Here is a 24,613-nt window from a genome sequence, read left to right as displayed (position 1 = left end):
ACACACACTCTCTCTCACACACACACACACGCACACACACATGCACACACCACACATGCACACATCACACATGCACACACACACACGCACGCACACATCACACACACACACACACACACACACACACACACACACACACACACACACACACACACACACACACACATCACACACACACATCACACATGCACACACACACACACGCACACATCACACACACACACACACACACACACACTCGCACACATCACACATATGCACACATAGACCATTCCCCATGCCAGATGCTTATAAACTGTATTTCATCTGTCATGATTATAAAAGTTCTGTTTAACAATGACTCATGCCGATGAAATTGACTACATTTTAATTTTCAGAGCAAGCTGGCTTCACAGGCGTTTGGTTAAGTGTTTTCGTTTATGTGTAATAATATCTAAAGGATTTGGTAGGATTTACACTATTAGTGAATTAAAGATTTTTGTTAATTACTTTAGGCAATGGCGAAACACAGTGAAACAAAAATGCCTCTCCTTTGACACGTGCAAAGTCATGTATGCCCCATATTCTTAACTAACGCAATGTTGGGATTAAACATAATTGAAGCTGTGGTGCATTACATGCCAAATTTCTAGGAAAATGTTCAAAGCTGTTCACTCTGTGGCCAACATGTGTATCTCCTTTTAGCTCCTGTTTAGATGGAATTCTGATTCGCAATAAATGAAAATGTTTACTTAAAATAGTCCATACATGTACACAACGCTGTGGAACTGATCAAACAGATATTTAGGAGTATAATTATGTGGTTAAAAAGCCAATTAAACTTTAGACTTTAAAAAGGCTATTCCAATAAAATAAAATAAACTCAGGACTTAAAAAGGATCTTAGTTTTGTCTTTCATATAAGTTTTGTAAATTTATGACTAGGGAGGACGCCTGGAGGCTGTCCAGATTTCCTTAACTTCGGAGACTTTGTTTGCAGGACACTCTCCAGATGCCTGAAATGTTCAAGCTGTTGTGGACCCATGAAATTAGGCCACAGATTAGGTCACAGATGACTCCACAGAAGTCACTTCTGCACATCACTTAATCACGTCACTATCAAATGACCTGGACAGTGCACTGTATGCATTGACAAGAAAGGAATTTAAGTTTAAGTTTAATAATAATAAATTATTTGGTATACCTGCTGGTAAGACATTTAGGATACAGTAGTTGGTTACTTTGAATGATGTGTGAGTTGTTTCAGTTCAGACTTTCAGTGGACATTGCAATGATGCCATTTGTCAAGCACCGAAAAGCATTTAAGACACAGTTAATATTTTAGAACCGTTAGTCATCTAGAGTTTACTGAAATACTGTCAGAAATTAGTAGGCCCATTCGTTGGTTGTTAGAAAGAAAAACGTTAGACTATAAAATGGGGCGGAATTCCTGAGACTGGCTTAAAAATGAGGGAATTGTTTTTACTGGACTATGAAAGTCAGTCCGTGAGTCCTCTCTCCCTCTCTCTTTCTGTCTTTCTCTCTTTCACACACACACGCGCGCGCGCGCGCGCGCACACACACATTTTGCGCGTCGTGCTAACAGTCGCACACTTTATTTGAGGTGGGCGAGGCTAGAATCTGATGCGCTCGTTCGCACACTGTACTGTTTCAGTCATCATTCCTATCTTGCGAGAACGGAGCCCTTCAGAAAGAGAACGAAAGAGAGGAAGTTACCCCTTCCCCGTATAGCGTTTGTCCTACGAATTTATCAAGATTTTGATGAGCATACACAGAAGTAAGATAAGCTTAGTGACTTAGTGCTGCTTAACAAAATTCACAATGTCTCGAGTTGCGGATTTGTCAAAACTCCGCCAGGAGAGAATGCGAGAGATCAGTCACCGGGTAAGTTATGCTAAAACGACTTCAAGAGCGCGTTGGATAAACTGCAAAGCACGCTACCACACAGCATTAAGAAAGTGACATTTGCCGTCTTAAATGTCATCGATAGCTTCGAATAACATTACTTTTGCCAGTATGGTGACTTTAGAAGGTATTATCAAATGGGAAAGCGTCGTAATTTTATTCCGTAGTTACTTTGCCGTGTGTTTAAGAAATTCCTTCCGAAGTTAACGGTACTGATGGTGTACGGTGGAGACGGCAGAGCGCATGTGTTTCCTCATAAGCGGCGGCTTGGCCTTGTATTTTCTGTGTATCTCGTCTTGTGAAGGTGTACAGTGCAGACTTGTCGGTGAACACTTGTCAAGATGGTCTAAGGTATAATGGAAATGTAGTCATAGTTCTCTTTATTTCAGTATGGCATTTTGGACAGTGGGTCTGTGAGACAAATTTGCGCAATATAGGCCTACCACTTTTGCTGCCCAAACGATTGCAACACTCGTTTGCAACACTCGTAACGTGGAAATACGTTAAGGGCCTGTAATGTTCGCAATAGAGCAGAATAAACGATTCAACTGGTAGACCTTTTCAGCAGTAGCAACTCCGGAGAGGTCGAGCTTTTTCCAAAGGTGCGTTTGTATCTAGGTGTGATTGAGTGGGCTTTCTCACAGTATCTTGTCATTGACTGTGTGTGTGTGTGTTTCGTGCCTTTGGAGAGCACAGTGAAGTAGCAGATGTATAAGACCTATGTGTGTGTGTGTGTGTAAGTGTAAGTGTATAAGTGTGTGTAGTTGGATATTTGCAGATGTGGCTTATAGAAGTGACACCTCTGTCTGCACTGTGCCTTCCCATGTCAACCATGTAGATAGATAGTCTCTCTGCCTGCTAGGGTTTTCTCAGAAAATACTCTTCCCTCACCTCCACTAAGACTGGTAGGATTGAGGTGATATGAATGCAGAAGCTTCTCAGTGAGGTTTCTCTCTGCTGTGATTCCAACACTGATCCTGATCAGGCGTGCGCAGCAACAACCCTCAACTCTCTTTATATATGTGTGTGTGGTGTGTGTGTGTGTGTTGTGTGTGTGTGTGTGTTGTATGTGTGCATACATGTGTGAGTATGTTTGAGTATGGCCATATCCTTGTGCCTATGGACACATTCAGTATGTGCATAAGTATGCATGCCTACATGAACCTAGCTCGTGTTCACATGTGTGGTCAGAGACCCCTGCCATCATCATCCTCGTCCTGCCATGAGGTGTGGGAGCACTTGCTCTATTTTAGCCCCTGGGTCCCCGCTGAGCTCGTATTCAGGACAACGGGAACGGTCCCCAGAGAGCCGCTGGCGGTCCGGCACGCCGCTAAATCCGGCTGCGTCGCAGCTCTAACTGGAGCATCAGGCGTCTCCACCGGCGCTGATCTTCAGGCAGGACTGCGGGACGCATAAAGCGCCAGTATCTGGGACACGGGGTCGTCCACTTTAACACCCGTTTTCTGCACCCCTACACCTCCCAGTGTGAGCACGGCCCCTGCATTAGGGACAGTGGGAGGGGGACTTAGGAAGGGATCTGCATACATCTGCTTTAGAGTTAGCTGATATGGACAGTGATTAGCAACAAGTGTAAGGTGGCTTTGCCTCCAATGCAGGTAGTTGAGGTGCTTTCCTAATTCCAGGGTCTGATGCCCATACTCACAAAGGCACTCATCACACACTAGCCCCTCTGGAGTGTCACAGGGAGAAGACTAGACGTGTGTTTCATTCAATCCACATCAGTCCTCATCACTCCATGTAAATGTATGGCCACTTAGTATATGCACGCACACACACACACACACACACACACATACACACATACATACATACATACATACATACACACACACACACACACACACACATTGAGAAATAGAGATGCTCCTTCCTCCATCTTCCTGGTTTATTTCTGCTCCTGTAAATCTCTAAAGCTGCCTCTGTTTCTGCCTATAGCCTGTAGTAGAACATAGCGACCCTGGTCTTGGAGGGTTGGGATCTCTCTCTGGAATTCATGTGAGCAGAAAAATACACCTTGTTTTATTGATCTCTGCACCGAATGTTCCACATAGATCCCTTATTGACGCTATGAGAAAGAAAGACTGCTGTGCTTAGAAAGAAATCACACACACACACACACCTACACACTTCAGTCTCAGCTTGTGTGGACATATACACAAATAGGCACACACACACACACACACACACACACAGACTCACACTATCACACTCTCGTACTTTTGTATAGATTCACATCCACCCCCCTATTTTCTGTCGTACCCATGGCAACCCAAGGAAGAGGGAAGAGGAAGTCCTCTCTTGCTGCTTCCTGTGCCGTGTGCCAACACGCTCACCGAGATATAGCCATCTCTGTTGCACTGAGGTGTCTTACGCACATGAGCCTGAGCCCATAAACTGTAAACAAACTCATAAACCAAACCTCTGAGACAAATCTCCAGCCAGACAATGAGTCTTACCATAAAACATTGGAGTATTGGCACAGGGAAAGCTGTACAGCCATGTTGTTACAAAAAGAAACTGTTGTTCTGTGTGTCTGTGTGTGTGTGAGTGTGTTGTTTCATTTCCCCCATGTAGTCCGTTTGAAACCCCTGACATCATGTTCATCATTGTTAGTATGTGAGTAGGAGCTCAGTTCTGGCTCAATGTATGGGTGACCACACTGCACGTATACTTCCATTTTTGTAAGGTTGGCCGGACTTATCTCATGGTGAAAGGGGAAGATGAATCATGCAGAACTGATTGGTTCAGATAAAGTGCTGAGTCGGCACCCGTTAAAGCGGACCAGAGCCTCCTCTTGAACAAAAGTTCGAGAGTGTCAGGGTGCATGTTTATCTGGAGCATACGCCATATGTAGGCGGTATAATGCCCTTGCCAGAACACTTCCATTTTTTACTGTGTAATGTTCTGAGCCACTAGTATCTGTTTGAGAAGAGTTAGGAGATGATTCAGCGTCTAAAAGTGTGGGGGTTTATGTGTGATGTTAGTAGTTCTGGATGCTCTGTGCAGTCTATAAGAACAGGTCGAATGGGATTTTGTACTGTAGATCTTTCCTGTGTGTGTTATAATCGTTGGGTAAGAAATGGTTAACATATAATCATGAAATGTATCCCTCATATCAAAAAGTAAATACAGTCAGAAGTATTCATAGTTAAACCAAAATCTGTATTCAGTAAATGGAGACCTTGAAGTCCAGTTTTTTGATGTTGAACAGAAGTAATATTATCGTGTAGTCTGAAAGTGAATATATATTGTTGTTTGGAATGATCCATTACTTGCATGTCCAAATGACCTCCTAAGTGATGAACTGGAACACTGCATAAACAAAATAGGCCTTCACCCTCTATCCTCCAACATTATACGCGTCTGTCGGCCTGTCTGTCTGTCTGTCTGTCGGCCGGCTGGTCTGTCTGTCTGTCTGTGTATGTATATGTGCATGTGTTCAGTATCTCAGCAAGATCACTCTATTGCTTCCGGACATTAACAATGTTGTCATTACTTACCAAATGAATTTGTAAGTCACAAGTCACAAGACTCAGTGTCTGTTTATCATTCATCATCTTTGAAATGGTCCTTGTGTGAGCATGGCAAATAACTGGACTATGATAGCAGATCGTCTGATGACAAAATGACAGCTCTCCTCCGACACATATCCTCTTCAATGATGTAATCCGATGTGTGTAACTCAGTATAGTGGTCATACTGTGTTATCTAAACTCAGGGCCTCTGCCATCTTTCTTACCGCCCACATACCCACAACACAATGACAAGTAAATAAGAAACAGTCAAAAAAGTTTGTCTGTGTTTCTTATTTGCTGTATTTATTGTGACTTTGTAGTATAGACAGAAATTAGAAACGAGCTGTAAGAATGCATGAGTAAATTGGCCAGAAATCTGTATCCGCCTTGTATTAGTTTTTTTTATAATATACTCTATATTGAATATATTCTGAACATAGATTTTCAAATTGAATTAATTCCCAGACACTCCTTATGAATTAAATGTTCACATAGGTTGAAAGTGAAAAGGTTAATTAGAATGTCTCAGCATTTAAAAAATGTATTGGTTTAAAAGAATACAATAGGTTTAACATTTATTTTAGAGGTACATTATTGACTACCAGTATTGCCCAGTAGTTTTCATATTGGTAAATGGCTGCTAGTCAGCTTCTGTTTTAAACCGAAAGCAGAAGGTGAGATGACATGAGGTAGAGATCATCTTACCATGTGGGTCCTTATGGACTTAACGCTTAAGACTATGTCTGGAAATCAAAACAGGAAGCTAGGCAACCGTACCCTGGAGGTTTGGCCCGGGTGTGTCGCAAGGGGGTTTGGGAGTAACCCTCATTCTCACACCAGATGTGGCATCAAAGCTACCGACTTCTCGCACAGCATTTCCCTGTCGTGTGCTAATCATTGGAGCTTTTGAAAGTGCTCATGCGTAGGAGGCAGCCCAACAGCAGTCCCCCCCATGCAAAGCACGTTTTACCTCGATTCCGTTCGTTATCCTGGCATGTCATGAACAGCATGGTTGTGTTCATATACACAGCAGCATTGCTGGCGCTTCTCCCTCAGAATGTTTCTCGCTGATGGCCGGTGCTAGCGCTAGCGCTAAAGCTCTTTGGAGTTGGTCCACCCTGCTGCCCCGTGGTGTGCAACTCAGTCTAGAATGAGGATGAGGCTCACTGCTGCACAGCCCTGATTGGCCCGTCTGGGCGATGCTCACTCATACCGCATTTCATCTCGAGCTCATCAGTGGGCCTAGAGCTCATCTGCTGCTCCGTCCAGGTTGCACAGAAGAATGGGTTTTAATTATGACTGTCAGTTCTTTACGGTAATGATGAGGAACACAAAGGTAATAATAGTGTCTGTGTGTGTGTGTGTGTGTGTGTGTGTGTGTGTGTGTGTGTGCGTGTTTGTTTCTCGCTCAGAATAAGGAGAAGGAGCGCATGCGCGAGCTGGAGAGGGAGGCGAGGGAGCGGGAGGCTCGCTATAGCAACGGACACCTCTACACCTCCCTAACTGTTTCCGCGACGACACTCTGTTCAGCCTGCAACAAGAGCATCACTGCCAAAGAGGCCCTCAGCTGTCCCAGTGAGTTACACATCACCAGCACACCCACACACCACATACACAGACAAGCTTATACATTTCTACATGTACATGATACATGACACACGCAGAGTACATCATACACATGCACATACAAACATGTCTATATAGTTGGTCTCTCTCTGTGTTGAAGAACTGTATGTGGTGTGCATGCACATAGCTCTCAGTCATCTGAATGGAATAATAACACGCAATTGTGTTCCCACATAGACACTTTATTCATACTGTCTTTTCCCCCACTTTCAACCACACACTGGAGTACACTTGTCGTGTGTGTGTGTGTGTGTGTGTGTGTGTGTGTGTGTGTGTGTGTGTGTGTGTGTGTGTGTGTGCGTGTGTGTGTGCGTGCGTGTGTGTGTGGGGGAATTCTGCTATCTCCACACCACCTAAAAGAGATGTTTAAAGGATTTACTAAATTTGATACAATGGCAAAATGCACAAGTCGCAATGCATGTGTACACATACTGTACTTACACACACACATACACACACACACACACACACACCATACAGATACCACATTCTGTATTTATACAAAACACACACACACTCTCTCACACACTCCCACTTGGTGGATTGCGAGGCAGGAACAGTGTGCCCAGTGCCTTTGGAGAGTGCCCAGGCCTCCTACACACTGCCGAGGGATGGACCATGAGATAATCAACACTCTGCTCATCGTTCCTTCCATCCCCTCTTTGTTTACTATGAAGCGTAAAGATATATAGATAGATAGTAGATAGATAGATAGATAGTAGATAGATAGATAGATAGATAGATAGATAGATAGATAGATACTTTTATTCATTCCCGTAGGGGAAATTCAGATGTCCAGCAGCCGTGTGTTGTCTACCAACAAGCATTCACACTGCAATACACTCATAAAAACCCTGATGACAACAGTTAATAAAATAAAAAGAACACCATACAAAGACGCATTTACTCAGCACAACACAGAGCTTTCCAGACTTGCTGCCAGCGTACAGTAGTTGGCGCATGCAGACTTACACGCCTCAGGGAACTGGTCAAGAAAGCACCGTATGTACTAGGCCAGAAAGGTCAGCATTCACACTTCCCAAAATCTCCAAGGAGCACTGGAGGAACAAAAGCAGTTGAACATCCCTGAAAAAAGCAGTCGAAAGCGAAAAATTTGTGATAGAAACTGGGACCATTGTTTTATTTTCTAAATACTGCTGGTAATTTTGGTTAAGTATAAGTATATATACTTTTTTGATCCCGTGAGGGAAATTTGGTCTCTGCATTTAACCCAATCGGTGAATTAGTGAAACACAAACAGCACACAGTGAACACACAGTGAGGTGAAGCACACACTACTCCCAGCGCAGTGAGCTGCCTGCTTCAACGGCGGCGCTTGGGGAGCAGTGAGGGGTTAGGTGCCTTGCTCAAGGGCACTTCAGCCACAGCCCACTGGTCAGGGCTCGAACCGGCAACCCTCCGGTTACAAGTCCAGAGTGCTAACCAGTGGGCCACGGCTGCCCGCAGTTACACTTTAGTTTAGGGAACACATGTTAGTCATTAATATATAATTAATATGCAGTATGTATTAGTGCTCAATAAGGAGACAACAGAGAGGGAGTCAGTGATTTAGGCTTTATTTCTCTATCTGTGCATGCCAAGGTAGCAGTAAGGGAGGGTAGTTTTACCAAGTTGCTTCACTTTTCTCTGATGAACTCAAGAGATTAGCTTCCACAGAATATTGCCCCTTTTAAAATAAAATGTGTCAAACATGTTTACACTGCAGCTGCATTGTGTTGAGCTCAGATCAATCAGCTGTGCACTGCACAGGTGAAAGAAATCAAGCTGCTATCATCAGAGCTAATTGCACTACTTACAGTTAAGTCTTACGGTGTACCAGCTACTACCACCGCCTACGCCCCTTAATGAATGAATTGAGTCACAAACTTGGGCGCACACACACACACACACACACACAAACACACGCACATACACACCCACCTGCACACATATGCACACACACCCACACACCACAGTTGTGGACACACACACCACACCCTTTCCGTTGAGTGAGCATCTACACTGTGTTATCAGATTGGTTCATGAAACAAGCTCAAGCAGTAGGGTTGTGAAACTCTGAGGTGTTCTGCATAAGTGGATACTGTGCTGTGTTGCGTAGCCAAATACTCAAATGTTTACTGTAATACAGAGAGTGACGCTTTGGACACGTTGCTTTTTGTAAGAAGCCTGTCCTAGTAATTACAGTATGTGACCCTAGACACCTTTGTGTGTGTGTGTGTGTGTGTGTGTGTGTGTGTGTGTGTGTGTGTGTGTTCGTGTGTGTATTTCAATGTGTGGGGGTGGAGTTGCTAAGCTGCTGGGAAAGATAGTTGTGGAAAGAGGGGGCTTCGGGGGAACCCCCTCGTAAGCCCCCATTCCTTTTCCTGTTCAATCACCCCCAAAACAGGAAGTGCAATTGATTTGAAACAATGGACTATGAAAGCTTGAGAGGGAAGATAGAGAAAGAGAGAGAGAGAGAGAGAGACCTGTTAGCAAGTGAAAGTGTGTGAGAGTGTCGCTATGGCATTATGAAAGACTGATGTAGAGCCAAGAGGAGAGAACAGACCAGATAAAAAAGTGCATGAAGATAGGGACGTGTTCCATAGAGTCACTGTGAACCCATGTTTGTCCATTTCTTTCAGCCTGCAATGTCACCATCCACAACCGATGCCGTGACACCCTGCCCAACTGCGCCAAAATGAAGCAGAGGGTAAGAGAGGGGTGAGAGGGAAGGTGTGGGGTTTGTTGGGGTCTATAGAACATAGGACAAGGGCTTTAACAGAGGGGGTGGTGCTGAGGAAAGACTTAACTCCCAGCTACTAACACAGAACTCTTTACGAAGGCTGACTAAGAGATAAGATTCTGTTTCCCCTTTTGTAATAAATAGGATTCACCACAGTGGATTTGATCCTCTTGAGTATTCTTCAGACAGAAACTGTGATCAGGAAACCATTCCCTTCTGTAGTTTGAAGAGATCTGCAACTTGTATGATAAACCACTATGAATAATATGTGAGTCAAAGTAGGAGACATGAACGTGTCACTGATCTGCTGTCATCTAACCAATCATGCTCTGATCCTCTGCGTTGCCACAGCAACAGAAGATGGCATTGTCAAGGACCAGTTCGTCTTATCAGAGTGTGACGATGCGCAACAAGAGTAAGTCTCTGCCACATTTTGTTGAGTTCTACAGACAAATCTCTTGCACAGACACAAACAACTACTCTACATTTACCTGCCTTAACAAGGGTGAATAGATCTTGTCAAACACATTCCCATACATAGGAATGTCTAGCCTGTTTAGCGTTTAGCCTTTCTCTCCACTAGTTGACACTGACTACTGATTTTATTAGTCGACTAATTGATGAAACCCCTAGTTTGAACCCAGTCTTGGGGGACTGTATATGGTGTCCACTATTAGTCCTGAGAAAGTCCTGATGCCCGTTCTTTTTCACCTCATCACCTTGTTCTTCTCTGCTACCTCTTTCTCATCCGCCTTTTATCCTTCTCTCTCTCTCTCCGTTCCCTCCTCTTCCATCAACTCTTCCTACTCCCACCGTTTTTATCCATCTCGTTCAATTGGTGTCGTTCCTGTCCGTCCTCCATTTTGTTTCTCGTCCCTCCATCTCTCCATCCATCCTCCGTGTCCTCTCCTCCACAGGTACCCTGATGAGGGAGCGGCCCAGCTCGGCCATCTACCCGTCCGACAGCCTCCGCCAATCACTGCTGGGCTCTCGCCGCGGACGCTCCACCCTCTCCATCTCCAAGAGCGTCTCCACCAATAACATTGCAGGGTGAGTTAAAGGCTCTTCTGCTATAGGCTGGTTTTCATTACACTAAAGTACAGTAGCTTTTTTGTTGCTGAAGGGTATGTAACGTTCAAACGTTCGTTGCATATTGTTTCATACTTGATGCACATAAGCTCTATGCAGTCCTCAGCATTTTGTGTACAATAACTACTACTTTTACTTCCTGTGCATGTATGTCTTCCTCTCTGTACTTGTGTCTCCATATGATTATCACTAGTGTTTAAAGGAAGAGATGTCTTAGTATTAGTATATCTTTCAAATGTTGTAACACTGTTGTGGTACTGTTGCAAACTCCCCAGCAGGCTTGTGTTTGGTTGTTTAGTGTTGTAATGTGTTTGTTGCACAATTGTGACTGTGTTGTTAAGTTTTTTTCATATCTTGTTTGTTTTTGTGTTATTGTGCTTGATAAGTCTCTACAATGCTTGCTCACTATGATTTTTGTTCTTTTTTTGTTTGTTTGTTTGTTTGTCTTGTCTATTTGCATGCGTTTGTGTGTATGTTGGTGTAATGTGTATGTGTGCATTGGTGTGAATGTGCATGTGTGACATGCGTGTGTGTGTGTGTGTGTGTGTGTGTGTGTGTATGTGATGTGTATTTGTGTGCATGGTGATGGCTGTCGTGGTGGTGCTATGTGTGTCTGTGCACACATGTGTATATAGGACTATGAATGATGACTATCCTTTGGGACTGCGCAGGATTCTCTCTCAGTCAACAGACTCACTCAACTTTAGAAGCAGAACCATGTCTATGGAGTCTCTTAATGATGAGGGTGAGACACACACACACACACATGCACATGCACACACACACATACACACACACACACACATGGACAAACATGTACACAAACAAATACATATACATACCCATTCATCACAAATCCACATATTCCATAGTCATAGAAAACTCCAAAGATACTGCACATATAAAATTGCACATAGAATGAAAGTCACAAAACTATCACACACAAGCATACTGTGCACAGTGGAACCACATAAAGTTTATGTGTCTGTTTATATCATAAACAGACAAATTAGACAAACAAACAATGTATGCCTTGTCCACTCTCTCAGGAGAGACCTATTACACGTCTATGCTGGAGGAGATGGAGATTGAGGGGCGGGACTTTGAAGCTGATTCGTGGAGTACAGCTGTTGACTCCGCCTACTTACAGACGCACCGCAAAGATGTCATCAAGAGACAAGATGTCATTTACGGTAAGAAAAGCTACAGTCTTTAATATCATCAAAGGATTAAAACCCAGTTCATTTTAAAATGACCAATTCAATTGGAAACAAGTGCAAAAATCACACAGTTCCTTTAACTGTTGTCATCTAGATATAGCCTGTCTGTGCATTTGCCCTTTAAAGACACAAAGAAAAAACTCTGAATTGAAGACTATCATCCATCAACAGTTTACCTTAAGTAACATCATCATGTCCTGTAACACCCTGTCTTTCCATCTCTTCCTTTCTCTCTGTCTCACCCCTCTCTCTCTCTTTCTCTCTCTCTCTCTCTCTTTCTCTCTCTCTCTCTCTTCCACCACTTTGTCCATCTTCTGTCTCCCCACTACGTCAGAGCTGATCCAGACGGAGATGCATCACCTGCGGACGCTGCGCATCATGGACGGCGTGCTGCGGCGGGGGATGCTGGAGGAGGTGCAGCTGGAGCCGGGCACGGTCAACGTGCTCTTCCCCTGCCTGGACCGCCTGCTGGCCCTGCACCGCCGCTTTCTGGCCCAGCTGCTCCTGCGCCGCAACCACTGCCTGCAGCCAGGCAGCGAGCACAACTTCACCATCCACCAGCTGGGGGACATCCTGTTCGATCAGGTGTGTGTGTGTGTGTGTGTGTGTGTGTTTATGTGTGTGTGTGCAAGTGTGTGGGTGTGTGTGGGTGCATGTGGGTGCAAGTGTGTGTGTGTGTGTGTGTGTGCGAGTGTGTGTGTGTGCGTGCATGTGTGTGTGTGTCTGTCTGTGTGTCTGCGTGTGTGTGTGTGTGTGTGTTTGAGAGAGTGTGTGTGTGTGTGTGTGTGTGTGTATCTGAGTGTGTGTGTGTGTGTGTGTGAGTGAGTGTGGTTAACAGGTGGTCAAATATAAATGTGAGTATGTGTGGTCATATATTTATGTTTTACAAATTTGTGCACTGATATGTTAGAGGTGTAGTATGTAACAGTTTGATGTGATATTTTGTGTTTGTGTGTGTGTTCAGTTCTCAGGGCAGACTGCAGATGAGATGAGGAAGACATACGCAGAGTTCTGCAGTCGGCACCTGAAGGCAGTGAAGCGCTACAAAGAGTTGTTTGCCCGAGAAAAGAGGCTCCAGTACTTTATACGGGTAAGGGGCAGAGGGACATACACTGTCTGTGTGTGTGTGTGTGTGTGTGTGTGTGTGTGTCTGTGTGTGTGTGTGTGTGGAAAGACAGAGAGAGAGGGAGACAGAGAAAAAAAGAGAAAAATAAAGAGAGAGATAGACTATGCACTGTGTGCACTAACCTTTTGACGGAGGTGAAGAGCTTCCGCTGGTTTCCAACGGATACACCAGCGGATCATCTGGGTGTGATGTAGACACGGTGTGTGTGTGTGTGTGTGTGTGTGTGTGTGTGTGGGTGTGATGTAGACACGGTGTGTGTGGGTGTGTGGGTGTGTTGTAGACACGGTGTGTGTGTGTGTGGGTGTGTGTGTGTGGGTGTGATGTAGACACGGTGTGTGTGTGTGTGTGTGTGTGTGTGTGTGTGGGTGTGATGTAGACACGGTGTGTGTGTGTGTGTGTGTGTGTGTGTGTGGGTGTGATGTAGACACGGTGTGTGTGTGTGGGGGGGGGGGGGGGGGTCAGGATTGGGTGAGAGAGAATGGAATGAGTTTGTGTAGAGAAGAGGGAGTATGGGAGAGTAAGATGGAGTGAGTGACAGAGAGAGAGAGAGAGAGAGAAAGGAGGGAGGTAGAGAGAGGAGAGAGAAAGAGAGAGAAGGAAGGACAGATAGCATAAGTGTGGGTGGGTTAATAAAATGGACAGTAATATATGAGGAGTGGGTGGAAAGTCAACACTGTGTGTGTGTGTGTGTGTGTGTGTGTGTGTGTGTGTGTGTGTGTGTGTGTGTGTGTGTGTGTGTGTGTTTGTGCGCATGTAGAAAAGATTCATGAACTCACTAACCGGTTCATGGGTTTTCCAAGCAACTAAGTGTACGTCTGGTCTTGCCCTCTGGCTTGTAAATCTGCTGCGACTGGCTTGTATGCCGCGAGAAATGTACTCCCCCATGCCCTCCACATTCCTCCGCTCTTTCTCTCAATCACCTTTCTCTCTCTCTCTCTCTCTCTCTCTCTCTTTCTCTCTTTATTCTCTCTTTCCTCCTCCTCCTACTCTCACCTCATGGCTGTCTCTTTCACAGCGAGTCGGTAGGGGTCCTCTCCTGCGTCGTCATGGTTACCAGGAGTGCATCCTCCTGGTCACCCAGCGCATCACCAAATACCCTGTCCTGGTCCAGCGTATCCTCGACAACACTAAGGGTGAGCAGTCACCATAGTAACAGGAAGAACAATGAAAAAAGTGGAATGTTGTCCTATCTCTGTGTTGTCAGTATCACATTGATATCTGTCTGTTGCTTTGAGTATGATGGGTTGTAGTGTACTAAATAGGCTAGTGTTGTGCCCCTCAAATGCCTCCTCGAGTGCTCTCTATGGTGACTTCCTTCAGTTTCTAATGGAGAGGCCAACATTAGCTTGGCTTTTCACAATATGGAGGACCTAGTGTTCGTTTATATTAATATTAACCGAACGAGCTCTGGAAGTGTGTATCTGGATACCAGTATGTGTTGTGAATTGTGCATTGTATGTATGTGTATGTGTTGTGCATGTAAGTGTGATTGCATACATACAGCGATGGGTGCATATGTTTGTGTGTGAGTTTGTGTGTGAGTGTGTGTGTGTGTGTGTGTATGTGTGTTGTTGTGTGAGTTTGTGTGTGAGTGTGTGTGTGTGTGTATGTGTGTGTGTGTGTGTGTGTGTGTGTGTGTGTTGTTTGTGTGTGTGTGTGTGTGTGTGTGTGTGTGTGTGTGTACACTTACACTGGTGCTGAGTGTGTGACTGACGGACGATCTGTCCCCCAGAGAGCCCCGAGGAGGCGGAGAGTCTGTCCCAGGCACTGGCTGCACTGCGGGAGCTGCTGAGCTCGGTGGACGAGCAAGTGCTGGAGCTGGAGCGCACGCATCGGCTGCAGGAATTCCAGGCCCGGCTAGACCCCCGCGCCGAGGCCAAGCTGCGCTCTGGCGCCCTCTTCAGGCCTGCCGAGCTGTCGCGCCGACGCCTCATCCACGAGGGCACGCTGCTGTGGAAAACCCCCGGCTCCAGGCTCAAAGGTGTGTGTGTGTGTGTGTGTGTGTGTGTGTGTGTGTGTGTGTGTGTGTGTGTGTGTGTGTGTGTGTGTGTGTGTGTGTGTGTGTGTATGCGTGTGTGTGGGAGGGAGAATGGTTGTGTATGTCTAGATGTCATGTTGGGGTTCGGTTTTGTGAAAATCATCTTATCAACTAATAATCAACTAATTATAATTTTCATAATCAACTAATTATAATTTTTAATTGAATATGTGTTTGTATATGTAGATGTACAGGTCTTACTGATGACAGATATCCTGGTGTTCCTGCAAGAAAAAGATCAAAGATACATCTTTCCCTGCCTGGTATGTACAAACTCTCTCTCTCTCTTTCTCTCTCTCTCTCTCTCTCACACACACACACACACACACACACACACACACACACACACGCACACACACTCCCTGTCTATCTGACTGTCTCGCTGCCAGTCTTGTGATCATAAGCTCTCTTTGATTTATCTATCAAAGATAAATCAGGACTGTACGCAAACGTCCCAAGACACCCAAAAAACAATGTTTTATCTCACCTGGGGTTATAATCACACAACCCCCTCCCCCTTTTTGTCTATTTCAGGACAAGTCAGCGGTTGTCTCCTTGCAGAATCTCCTGGTGAGGGACATAGCCAATCAGGAGCGAGGGTTCTTCCTCATCAGCAGTGAGTCCAGCCCCCCAGAAATGTATGAGCTTCACGCCGCCTCCAAAGATGACCGCAACACCTGGATACGCCACATACAGCAAGCTGTTCTCAGGTAAAAACACACACACACACGCACACACACACACACATACACACACACACACACACACACGCGCACACACACACACACACACACACTCGCACACACATAAAGGTGTCATAGAGTGGCACTCACATAAAGGTGTCATAGGTCACATAGATACTTGGACAGGCTTCTTACAAAAAGCAACGTGTCCAAAGCGTCAATCTCTGTATTAAACATTTGAGTACGGTATTTGGCCACTCAACATAGCGCAGTATCCACTTATGCAGAACACCTACTTTGTAAATATACCTGCCCTCAAGCTAACATTACTCATTTCACTGAGTATACTAAGGCAACCACAATGCATACTGTTCATACAGTTCACAACCCTCGGGTTCCCTGAACCAGAGTTTCCGCTAGGAAAAAATGGTGCCCGAGGTTTCATTTTCTGGACATTTTGATGATATGCCGGTCAAATATCCTATTATCGCTTCTTAATTACCTAGTCAAGTTGAGGAAAATTGGAGACAGGCTATGTATCTTAAAGAATGACATAATCAGGCTGAATAGAATGCAACATGTTCATTAGCCTAACTTACGTAAACATGCCTAACAAGATCTAGCCAGTATCTATGTTTTCATGGACAGCAAGAGTACGCTTCGTTCATTGTTTTAAAAAGGCTACGTTGTTTGTTGCTGCTACCCACGTTATCTCCAGTGGTTCAACTGTTTAACTTGCACAGATGCGCACACACAAGAATGAGCACTCACACCACTATATTTTCTATTCTGGGAAATATTTAGTTTCTTTTTCTTTCGGTCTGCAGCTCAATGATACCGTTTAATTGTGCCGGAAATTATCCGCGGACCAGCAATCTCCTCGTCGAGGAGGCCCTAACCCTGCAGATCATAGACAGAGAAAGCATAGGCCTACTGTATGCTTTGGGTACAGAACACAGTTGCATGTCCAGTGTACACGGAGAATGACAGTGTCTTGGAGCGGCCGCAACCCCGCAACTCCACTTCCAACATCATGATTCCGACAGATATGCCCGACACTTATGCTTTTTATCTGGTGGTGGTAGAGTTGACCGGACGTCTGAGGCTTCAGACGTTACCAATTTATCATCATCCATTGCGTCTGGCCTCTGAAAAATCTTTTAAGGCTAGTCTGCCTGGGCCTGGCCATGTTTGAACCGCCTCACTCATTTGTTCGTTGTTTAACATGGACGTTTTAAGCGTGCGCTTCCTATTTGAAATGCAGCATAGGCTATGCGTGTTGTTTAATAGCTTTCAAACGGTAGAGCCTGTACATTTAAAAACATAGCCAAAGGACGTATTGATTTAATAGGCTTACATTGTAAGGCTTATTCTCAAATTCAGATTGCGTTAGCGGGGCGGGATTATTAGCCAATTTCAATCGGACAATTTGACCGGAGAGATTTAATTTTGTCGGACATTTCATTTTTTTTTCTGGCCAATGTCCGGTAATTACCGGACAACGGAAACCCTGCCCTGAACACATCAGTCATCTCACTCTGGACGCCTATCCTCAGATGCACTCATACACACATGCAACACACACACACACACACACACACTCACTCACATATTCCCACATTCCCACACTAATTCCTATCTGTTTTGACAGATGTCCCTCTAGGCAGGAATTCCCTCTGATAGAGACTGAAGATAAGGCCTTAATGCGTAGACTTAAAGGTGAGTATCTGGACAATACCAAAGATGTATTTAAGGACAACAGTCTACAAAAATGTGTATGTAATGTAAATGTGTAAAATGTGTTTTTAGTTGGGGAGTACTTTTCATCATTACATTGACAAAATGTCTTACATGCATCAACGGATGCCATATTTAAAGGGAAAACTGATGTTTTCATTGACTGGTATAAGTCCTCTTTATCTTTTCCCACTGTCCTCCCTCCTTATCACATGTCTCTGTCCTTCTCTGTCCTGCCCAGCGGATATCCAGCAGAAGGACCGCGAGGTGCTGGAGCTGCTCCAAGAGCGGGTGATGCTCTTCACTGACCTCCTTGAGGTCACGGGAGGTCACGAGGTCATGCTGCCGTCCAACTGCAGGAACCTGTTCAGAGCGGACACGCCCCAGGCCCCCCGTGCTGAAGGGCTGCTCACTGAAGCTATCAATGAAGGTAGGAGACAGACAGCATCACCAAATATATTTACATACTGTACATACACACATACTTATCAACATGTATGTGTGCACACATAGGCCTACATACATATGTATGTATGTACCCATCACAGAGTGAAAAGAGGCATCAAAAATGATCTTTTTGGCATTTTACCGTAGTTTCACAATGAAAATAATGAGGAAAAACCCAACCTTTAAGACATTTATTCCCTGAAGAAGAAAAAAAAAGAAATAAATATGTGTTTGCCATTTAATTCTTTGTAAAGCCTCCCTTTGCCAATAAAATACCCTTAGTGTTCTCCTAGCTCATCTCATAGCATCTCAAGGTGGAGGGCACAAATCAGGGAATTTGAAAGCATTTACATAATACCTCTGCATTGTCCAGATTTGTAGGTCTTCTCATGGGCATTCTCCTTTAAAAGCAACACGCAAACTTTTGGAAAATTAGCTTATTAGCCGTCTACCCCAGAGTTAGATAAGAGGATAGTCAGGACACATACCCTTCTCCTCTCTGTGTGTGCAATAACACACCCCCAGTCCCCACCTTTAGCCTAACTTAGCATAATTCAATGGAAGTGGGTTGAATCCTTATAGCCTAAAAATATGAAATCCCAAAAATAGATTTAATAGATTTTTTTGTGATTTAATAGATAGATACATACATGCATATATAGCTGAAAGAGGATTATCCCACTTTATGTGTGTGTGTGACAGAGAGAGGAAATAAAGAAGATGTTTTCAAGGTCTCTTTCCTCTGTGTAGTTGATAAGTTGACTGAGGTGTTGCTGGGGTCGAATATGGAGGTGCCTCTTTCCTGCAGCACCAATGGCCACCACAGTTTTACAGGAGGACTAGTTATCAGTGAGTAATTCAGTGTGATATGCTGTGTGTGTGTGTGTGTGTGTGTGTGTGTGTGTGTGTGTGAGCATATGTGTTTATATTTATGCACAAGTGTGAGGTGGGTTACCTGTTTGCCTCTGTAGCACTGTGTTTTTGTAAGTGTACAGATCTAACAGTAGTTTTTCTTTTATCTTTCTCTTCTTGTCTCCCCATGTTTCTCTCTTTCAATCTTTTTTTCTTTCAATCAGATGGACAAGAGGTGATTATTAATGGTGCTCCGGAGTCCTCGGCCTCTCATGTGAGAGAAAAGACACGATCACACACACGCACACACACACACACACACACACACACACACACACACACACACACACACACACAGTTTTCTGTTTTTCACCTTTGAAAACCACATGGACGCATTCCACATGGAATGCCACATAACAGTGATGAAGGCTTATTATCTGTTCCCATCAGCTTGCCATATTTTTATTTATTTTTCTTGACCTTCATAATTGTTGTTCAACTAAGTGAGGTAATTGCTCATTCTCTGGCATAATTCGTAGCATCGCCCACATGTTACCATGGCAACAGCACCTTGCTTGTTTCCTGATGCCCCCTGAATAAGTTTCCATTAAATGCTGTCTCACACTTGTACAAGCATGTCCGCTCACAAATCAGAAACCGCAAACCACAGTCAGGAGTACCACTAACTGTTTGCAATTTCTTAGTTTTGTGTGTTGCAAATTACACTGTTAATATTTAACTTAGTGCTTCTCTCTCTCTGTATGTGTGTGTGTGTGTGTGTGTGTGTGTGTGTGTGTGCGTGTGTGTGTGCACAGGCACAGGACCGCAATGGCAATCAGATGGAGGATAGAACTCCAAGTGAGGTACTGTCGTGGTTACAGTGAAAAAGAAAGCTTTAACCTATATCTGCTCATGATGCTAGAGTAACTGTATCCAACAGAGAAGTGATTGTATGCGTGTGTGTCTGTTGTAGGAGGTGTCCCAGAGGTTGGTGAATCTAAGTACCCAGCTTCATGCTCTTCAGGTCAGTTTCCATCCCATAATAACTGCTTGGTCTCCCACGGGGTGAAAGCCTCATAGACTGAATATTTATAGGGTCATTTGTCTGTGTTGGTAGCTTCAGGGCGTTCAGAAAACTAGGTGAGTCATACAATATACAAATATTCTAGCCCTTTTTCAATATTTCAAATCTTCTAAATCTTACAAGACCCAAGCCTTTAATGTGCTGAAGAACTTCTATATTCATAAAGGACCAAGTCGTCGACTGATCCTAAATATCATAATGATAATGTGAATAGAACACACCCTGATAAGATACTCTGTCCATCTTAAAAGAAGGTGATTCTTGTTTGATGTAAATACTTACAACACAATATGACCTCCAATACGTTATGTGTATAAGTCACAAGAAAACATAGAGCACTCTTAAAACCAATGTGTTGTCCCTATCTGGACACAGAGATGTGTTAAAAAACAACGCAAGTTGTGTTGCTTTCAACGCAAGTTGTATTATTTTCAACACATATTCTGTAACAAATAAGAAAGGAAACAACACAAACTGTGTTGTCCCTATCTGGTCACAGAGATATGTTAAAAACAACGCAAGTTGTGTGGTTTTCAACACATTCATTTTAAGAGTGAGCACTTTCCTTTGGCTTCCTTCTCAGGCTGCAGTGATCAAGCAGGACTCCATTTTAGAGTTTTACCTGCGCGAGACCTCCATGGCCCCCGAGACCTCTGGCGGGCGCGTGGTCCGCTCTCTGTCGCGGGACGGGGGCGCGGACGGTGGCGTGGGCGAGCTGACGCTGCTGCAGAGACAGCACAGCCTGCTGCAGGAGGAGCTGGTGCGACTGCGGGGTGCTGACGGTCGGCTCCGCGACTGCGAGAAGCACCGCGTCCACCTGGAGAGGCAGCTGAAGGAGCTCAAGAGCAGCAACAGCAGCAACGCCCTGGGGGACGGCAGTGGAACTGCAGCCTCACAACAGGTCAGAGGACAGGGAGTAGAAGGTCAGGGGTCAACTGACCTTTGCTGTCGAGATGCAGTAATTCTGTGTAACTCGGAATTATATATCAATATCCAATATTTATGTGGTATTGATTGTTTCAAGTTTATATGGTACAGAATATCTGCAAGAGCTGCATTTAATAATACTTGTACTAGTAATTCCTGACATTCTGACATTCTTTGATGTCATATTAAATTTGTGAATTGTAAGTAGATAGATTTATGCATCTATGCATTTATGTGTTAAAAACATTATATGCACAGAATTCCCATTTGTCACACACACACAGGTCAACTTCATTCACATTTGACCTACATCTTTCAGGCTCCGACACGCAGGGAAAGTGACACGGACCCAAACACAGACACCCAATTACCCAGTCAGGAATCGATGGACCAATCGGATGGCTTGCAGGGCTGCAGTGACGTTGACATTATCTCTGATGACGATGATGACGATGACGATGTGAAGTTGTCACCGCGATCAGAGAGCCCAAGAGGTCTGTGAGCAATGTGCTTATTACAATGTAGAGTATAAATATAGCTCTCACTTGACGGGTAAAAAAGTGGCAACAGGCGTCTGTAAAGTAAGACATATAAGTCATTGTTATGCACTGTATGTACTGAACACTGACAAGGGCTTTTATTGCTATAATCTGCACCAGTAGTTTAACCTACTATGATTCATCTGGAGGCTCTCCTTGTCTTGCTGTAGCTATTATTTTCGATGTTCTGAAATAAAGAGCACACGTCCACCTATCACTTCTAAAATGTCAGTAGAATTTGTGAAGAAATACACTTCAGCACATGGTAGTAGCAAAACTACACTTTATCGACACTAACGTTATATTAATCTTTATCAGAAAAGCTCCAAAACATTAAAGATATTACTCTTTTTAGTCCGTCGAGCACCTTTGATTCACATGTGAAAATTAATGAGAGTGTCTTTAACAATGGAGGAAGTCTGTGCTCTGGCCTCTGACAGAGCCATAGTGGAGAAGAGTTGGTCTTCCTCCGCAGCGCAGCTGTGGAGCTCGGATGTGCTAAACTTTAGCCTCTCCACAATGCTAATACCTGCCCACTCACTGGGTTATGTAACGCTAATCGATGTGGTCAGGAGAGGAGATGTGTGATGCACACAGGCACTCAGTTACACTCTCCCAGGCACAGTCCCACAAGTGTGTGGGCACAACATACACACACACACACACACACACACACACACACACACACACACACACACACACACACACACACACACACACACTTTCAGGAACAGGCAATAAACATCCACAAATTTCAAAGGCACTCGGTCTCGTTCTAACACACACACACACACACACACACAATCTCTCTTTTTCTGTCTCAGATACACCAAGCTACACCTCATCCATTTTGTCTGCCTCGCAAATTCATCTTTATCCGTCTCCTCCTCCTCCCTATCTCCATGGGTCGTGTAGGTGGTTAGCATTTCAGGACAGGCAGCCGCCTGTCTTTGTCAGTCTAGTAATAAGGTAAAAGCTTCTGTGACAGCAGGTCTTGGGATCCAGAGACAGCGAGCTGACACTGGGCAGTCTAAGCCTGCAGATGCTTGACTTTAAGCCATCAGGTTACTGTGGCTCCTTCCCCCCCTCCACTGTCACTATTTATGTCAGCACACACACTAATGGCCCCACACTAAGGCACAAACTAGACCTAAAATTATCCCTGTTCTGTTTATTCAGCTCAGTTCCAATTCAGCTAGTTTATTTATGTGATTGTAGTCCCTTAAGACAGCATATTACAGGGTTCCACACGACAGTTTTTACATGTTGTCATTATTGATTAATAATATGGTGTTATTTAGTTCACATAACTGGTTGTTCAGATGTCCTTATTGATGATTTGCCATTGTTTTTTTTTTTTTTCAGATCTGCAAGACATTCCAGAGGAGGAAGCAGCGGAACACCGCGACCTGGAGGTGTCTCACTGCTAATGAGAACATTCAAGAACATTCCAGAATAGCCCAGAGAAACGGACAGACTGTAGAACTCTGAAATAAGTGTCAGTGTTCCTCTGGGCTCTGCAAAGAAGCATTTTATCCACTTTATTAAGTTATCCAATATATCCACTCTGTGATCCTTGTATTTTATTTTACTTTTCGCTCTACAGTTGATGATCAGTGGCAATATGTGACAAAAAATATGCGTATAAAGACCTTACTTTTGATATTTGCATCATATGACTGCAAACATTCATGGACCAATGAGAAGATACGTACCAAAGCAGGAAGTGTGATAGTGATGGACTTTTGCAAGCTGGATTTCCAGGCAGCCTTTTCCTGGAATTTAAGGCCTGATGTCCTAGAAATGCATTGCAGTGCTTTCAACAATGGAAAAAAAGAGACAAAATCATTTCATGAACTCTAGCATTTCAGTTACTTCTACTTCTACTACTTGCTAAGTTTGGATTAGTGTAGTGCTGAGAGACTGTAGCTATATGAGCTGACCATAGAGTAACAGTCTGGCTGAAATGCACTGATCCAAGTAGGTTTGTAGGGCTCTTTGATGTTGCACGAAGATATTGTACTGTAAATATACTTTCAGAGACTACTTCATAAGCATGCACACACACAGACACACACACACATACACACACACACACACACACTTACATTCCTAATCAGCTCTTGATTTCTGAAGTAATATGCACGTGATGTGATTTGGGAGATGTTATTGTTTTAGAAATTGATTGCATTGTTGATTTAATTTATTTATTATTACTCAGCCACTTCGGTTAGAAAAAAATCTCCCGTTCCTTTCCACAAAACTCTCTATGGGAGGAAAGCCATAAATGATAAACTTACAATGACTGAAAAACAGAGCAACGCCTCGTGACTAGAGGCTGTTCAGAGGTCAGTTATGCTCTTAAACAGGTAAAGCAAAGGGTCAGATTGGGCTGTTCGCAGCTCTTCAGGGACTACTTTCCAATATGCTCAATTATGTGAAAATGAAAGTGTGTGAAATGAAAGGATTTATTGTAAAAAGAATTATAGCCTCCTCTTAACCAGTGGCCTGCACATGAATCAGTGCAGATGAGTCAGACATGAATCAGTTCCTTTTGTAAGATAACTCTTTTCACAATCTCTGAATGTGTTTTTCTTAATTATTATATGACTACATTTGATGCTTGTGCCATATTTCTATCTGTGCCACTCAGCCCAACCACAGAAGCCTTGTGTCCTCCTGCCTTTTATGTGACTGCCATGGCAAATTATATATGATGTTGTCTCTGTGTGGTTGCAGAATGATTAAGATACTGTTGTCATTCAGGAATGATTAAAGAATTTAAGTCTTGCTGCTATGACTCATCATAGAGTAATAGATGGGGTGTTGTGTGCTGAAATTGGTGTCCTTTCTATTTTGAGTTCTGTGTGCTTTGCCAACCTGTGCTGTCAGACAACTTAATACAACAGGACCGCTATGCAATTCTGAAAGTACTTTAATAGGCTGTATCATCTATCATGGTATTCATTACCACGTAGTATACATACATTTACAATAGCCTGTTAAGTACTTTCAGCAATTAATACCAAATATGAAGTGTCCTACTCTTCAGTTTGAGTTCC

At 43.9% G+C, this 24,613-nt stretch overlaps 1 protein-coding gene across 4 annotated transcripts in view; it reads left to right on the top strand.

Moving 5' to 3' along the window:
* arhgef1a (Rho guanine nucleotide exchange factor (GEF) 1a) overlaps nucleotides 1–24,341 on the top strand; it is a 42,399-nt gene extending 18,058 nt beyond the window's left edge. For 2 of the 4 annotated variants that reach the window (XM_042076822.1, XM_042076823.1), the window contains exons 8-28: nucleotides 6,853–7,015; nucleotides 9,709–9,776; nucleotides 10,161–10,224; nucleotides 10,727–10,859; nucleotides 11,534–11,643; nucleotides 11,948–12,091; nucleotides 12,453–12,703; nucleotides 13,083–13,208; nucleotides 14,260–14,377; nucleotides 14,977–15,225; nucleotides 15,469–15,545; nucleotides 15,817–15,992; nucleotides 17,617–17,684; nucleotides 17,944–18,132; nucleotides 18,900–18,998; nucleotides 19,226–19,275; nucleotides 19,817–19,864; nucleotides 19,975–20,025; nucleotides 20,669–20,986; nucleotides 21,332–21,506; nucleotides 22,917–24,341. In XM_042076822.1, coding sequence (XP_041932756.1) covers nucleotides 6,853–7,015; nucleotides 9,709–9,776; nucleotides 10,161–10,224; nucleotides 10,727–10,859; nucleotides 11,534–11,643; nucleotides 11,948–12,091; nucleotides 12,453–12,703; nucleotides 13,083–13,208; nucleotides 14,260–14,377; nucleotides 14,977–15,225; nucleotides 15,469–15,545; nucleotides 15,817–15,992; nucleotides 17,617–17,684; nucleotides 17,944–18,132; nucleotides 18,900–18,998; nucleotides 19,226–19,275; nucleotides 19,817–19,864; nucleotides 19,975–20,025; nucleotides 20,669–20,986; nucleotides 21,332–21,506; nucleotides 22,917–22,981 — 2,742 coding nt within the window. In that variant the 3' untranslated portion in view covers nucleotides 22,982–24,341. Of the gene's footprint in view, nucleotides 1–1,645; nucleotides 1,884–6,852; nucleotides 7,016–9,708; nucleotides 9,777–10,160; nucleotides 10,225–10,726; nucleotides 10,860–11,533; nucleotides 11,644–11,947; nucleotides 12,092–12,452; nucleotides 12,704–13,082; nucleotides 13,209–14,259; nucleotides 14,378–14,976; nucleotides 15,226–15,468; nucleotides 15,546–15,816; nucleotides 15,993–17,616; nucleotides 17,685–17,943; nucleotides 18,133–18,899; nucleotides 18,999–19,225; nucleotides 19,276–19,816; nucleotides 19,865–19,974; nucleotides 20,026–20,668; nucleotides 20,987–21,331; nucleotides 21,507–22,916 lie in introns of those variants that run through there. The other 2 variants (XM_042076825.1, XM_042076824.1) reach the window with 2 other exon arrangements.
* The last annotated feature ends 272 nt before the right edge of the window (nucleotides 24,342–24,613 follow it).

This window comes from Alosa sapidissima, chromosome 21, assembly GCF_018492685.1.
Source record: "Alosa sapidissima isolate fAloSap1 chromosome 21, fAloSap1.pri, whole genome shotgun sequence".
Taxonomy (NCBI): domain Eukaryota; kingdom Metazoa; phylum Chordata; class Actinopteri; order Clupeiformes; family Clupeidae; genus Alosa; species Alosa sapidissima.
The sequence above is the reverse complement of the archived record's forward strand: the minus strand, read 5'-3'. Positions and strand labels throughout refer to the sequence as shown.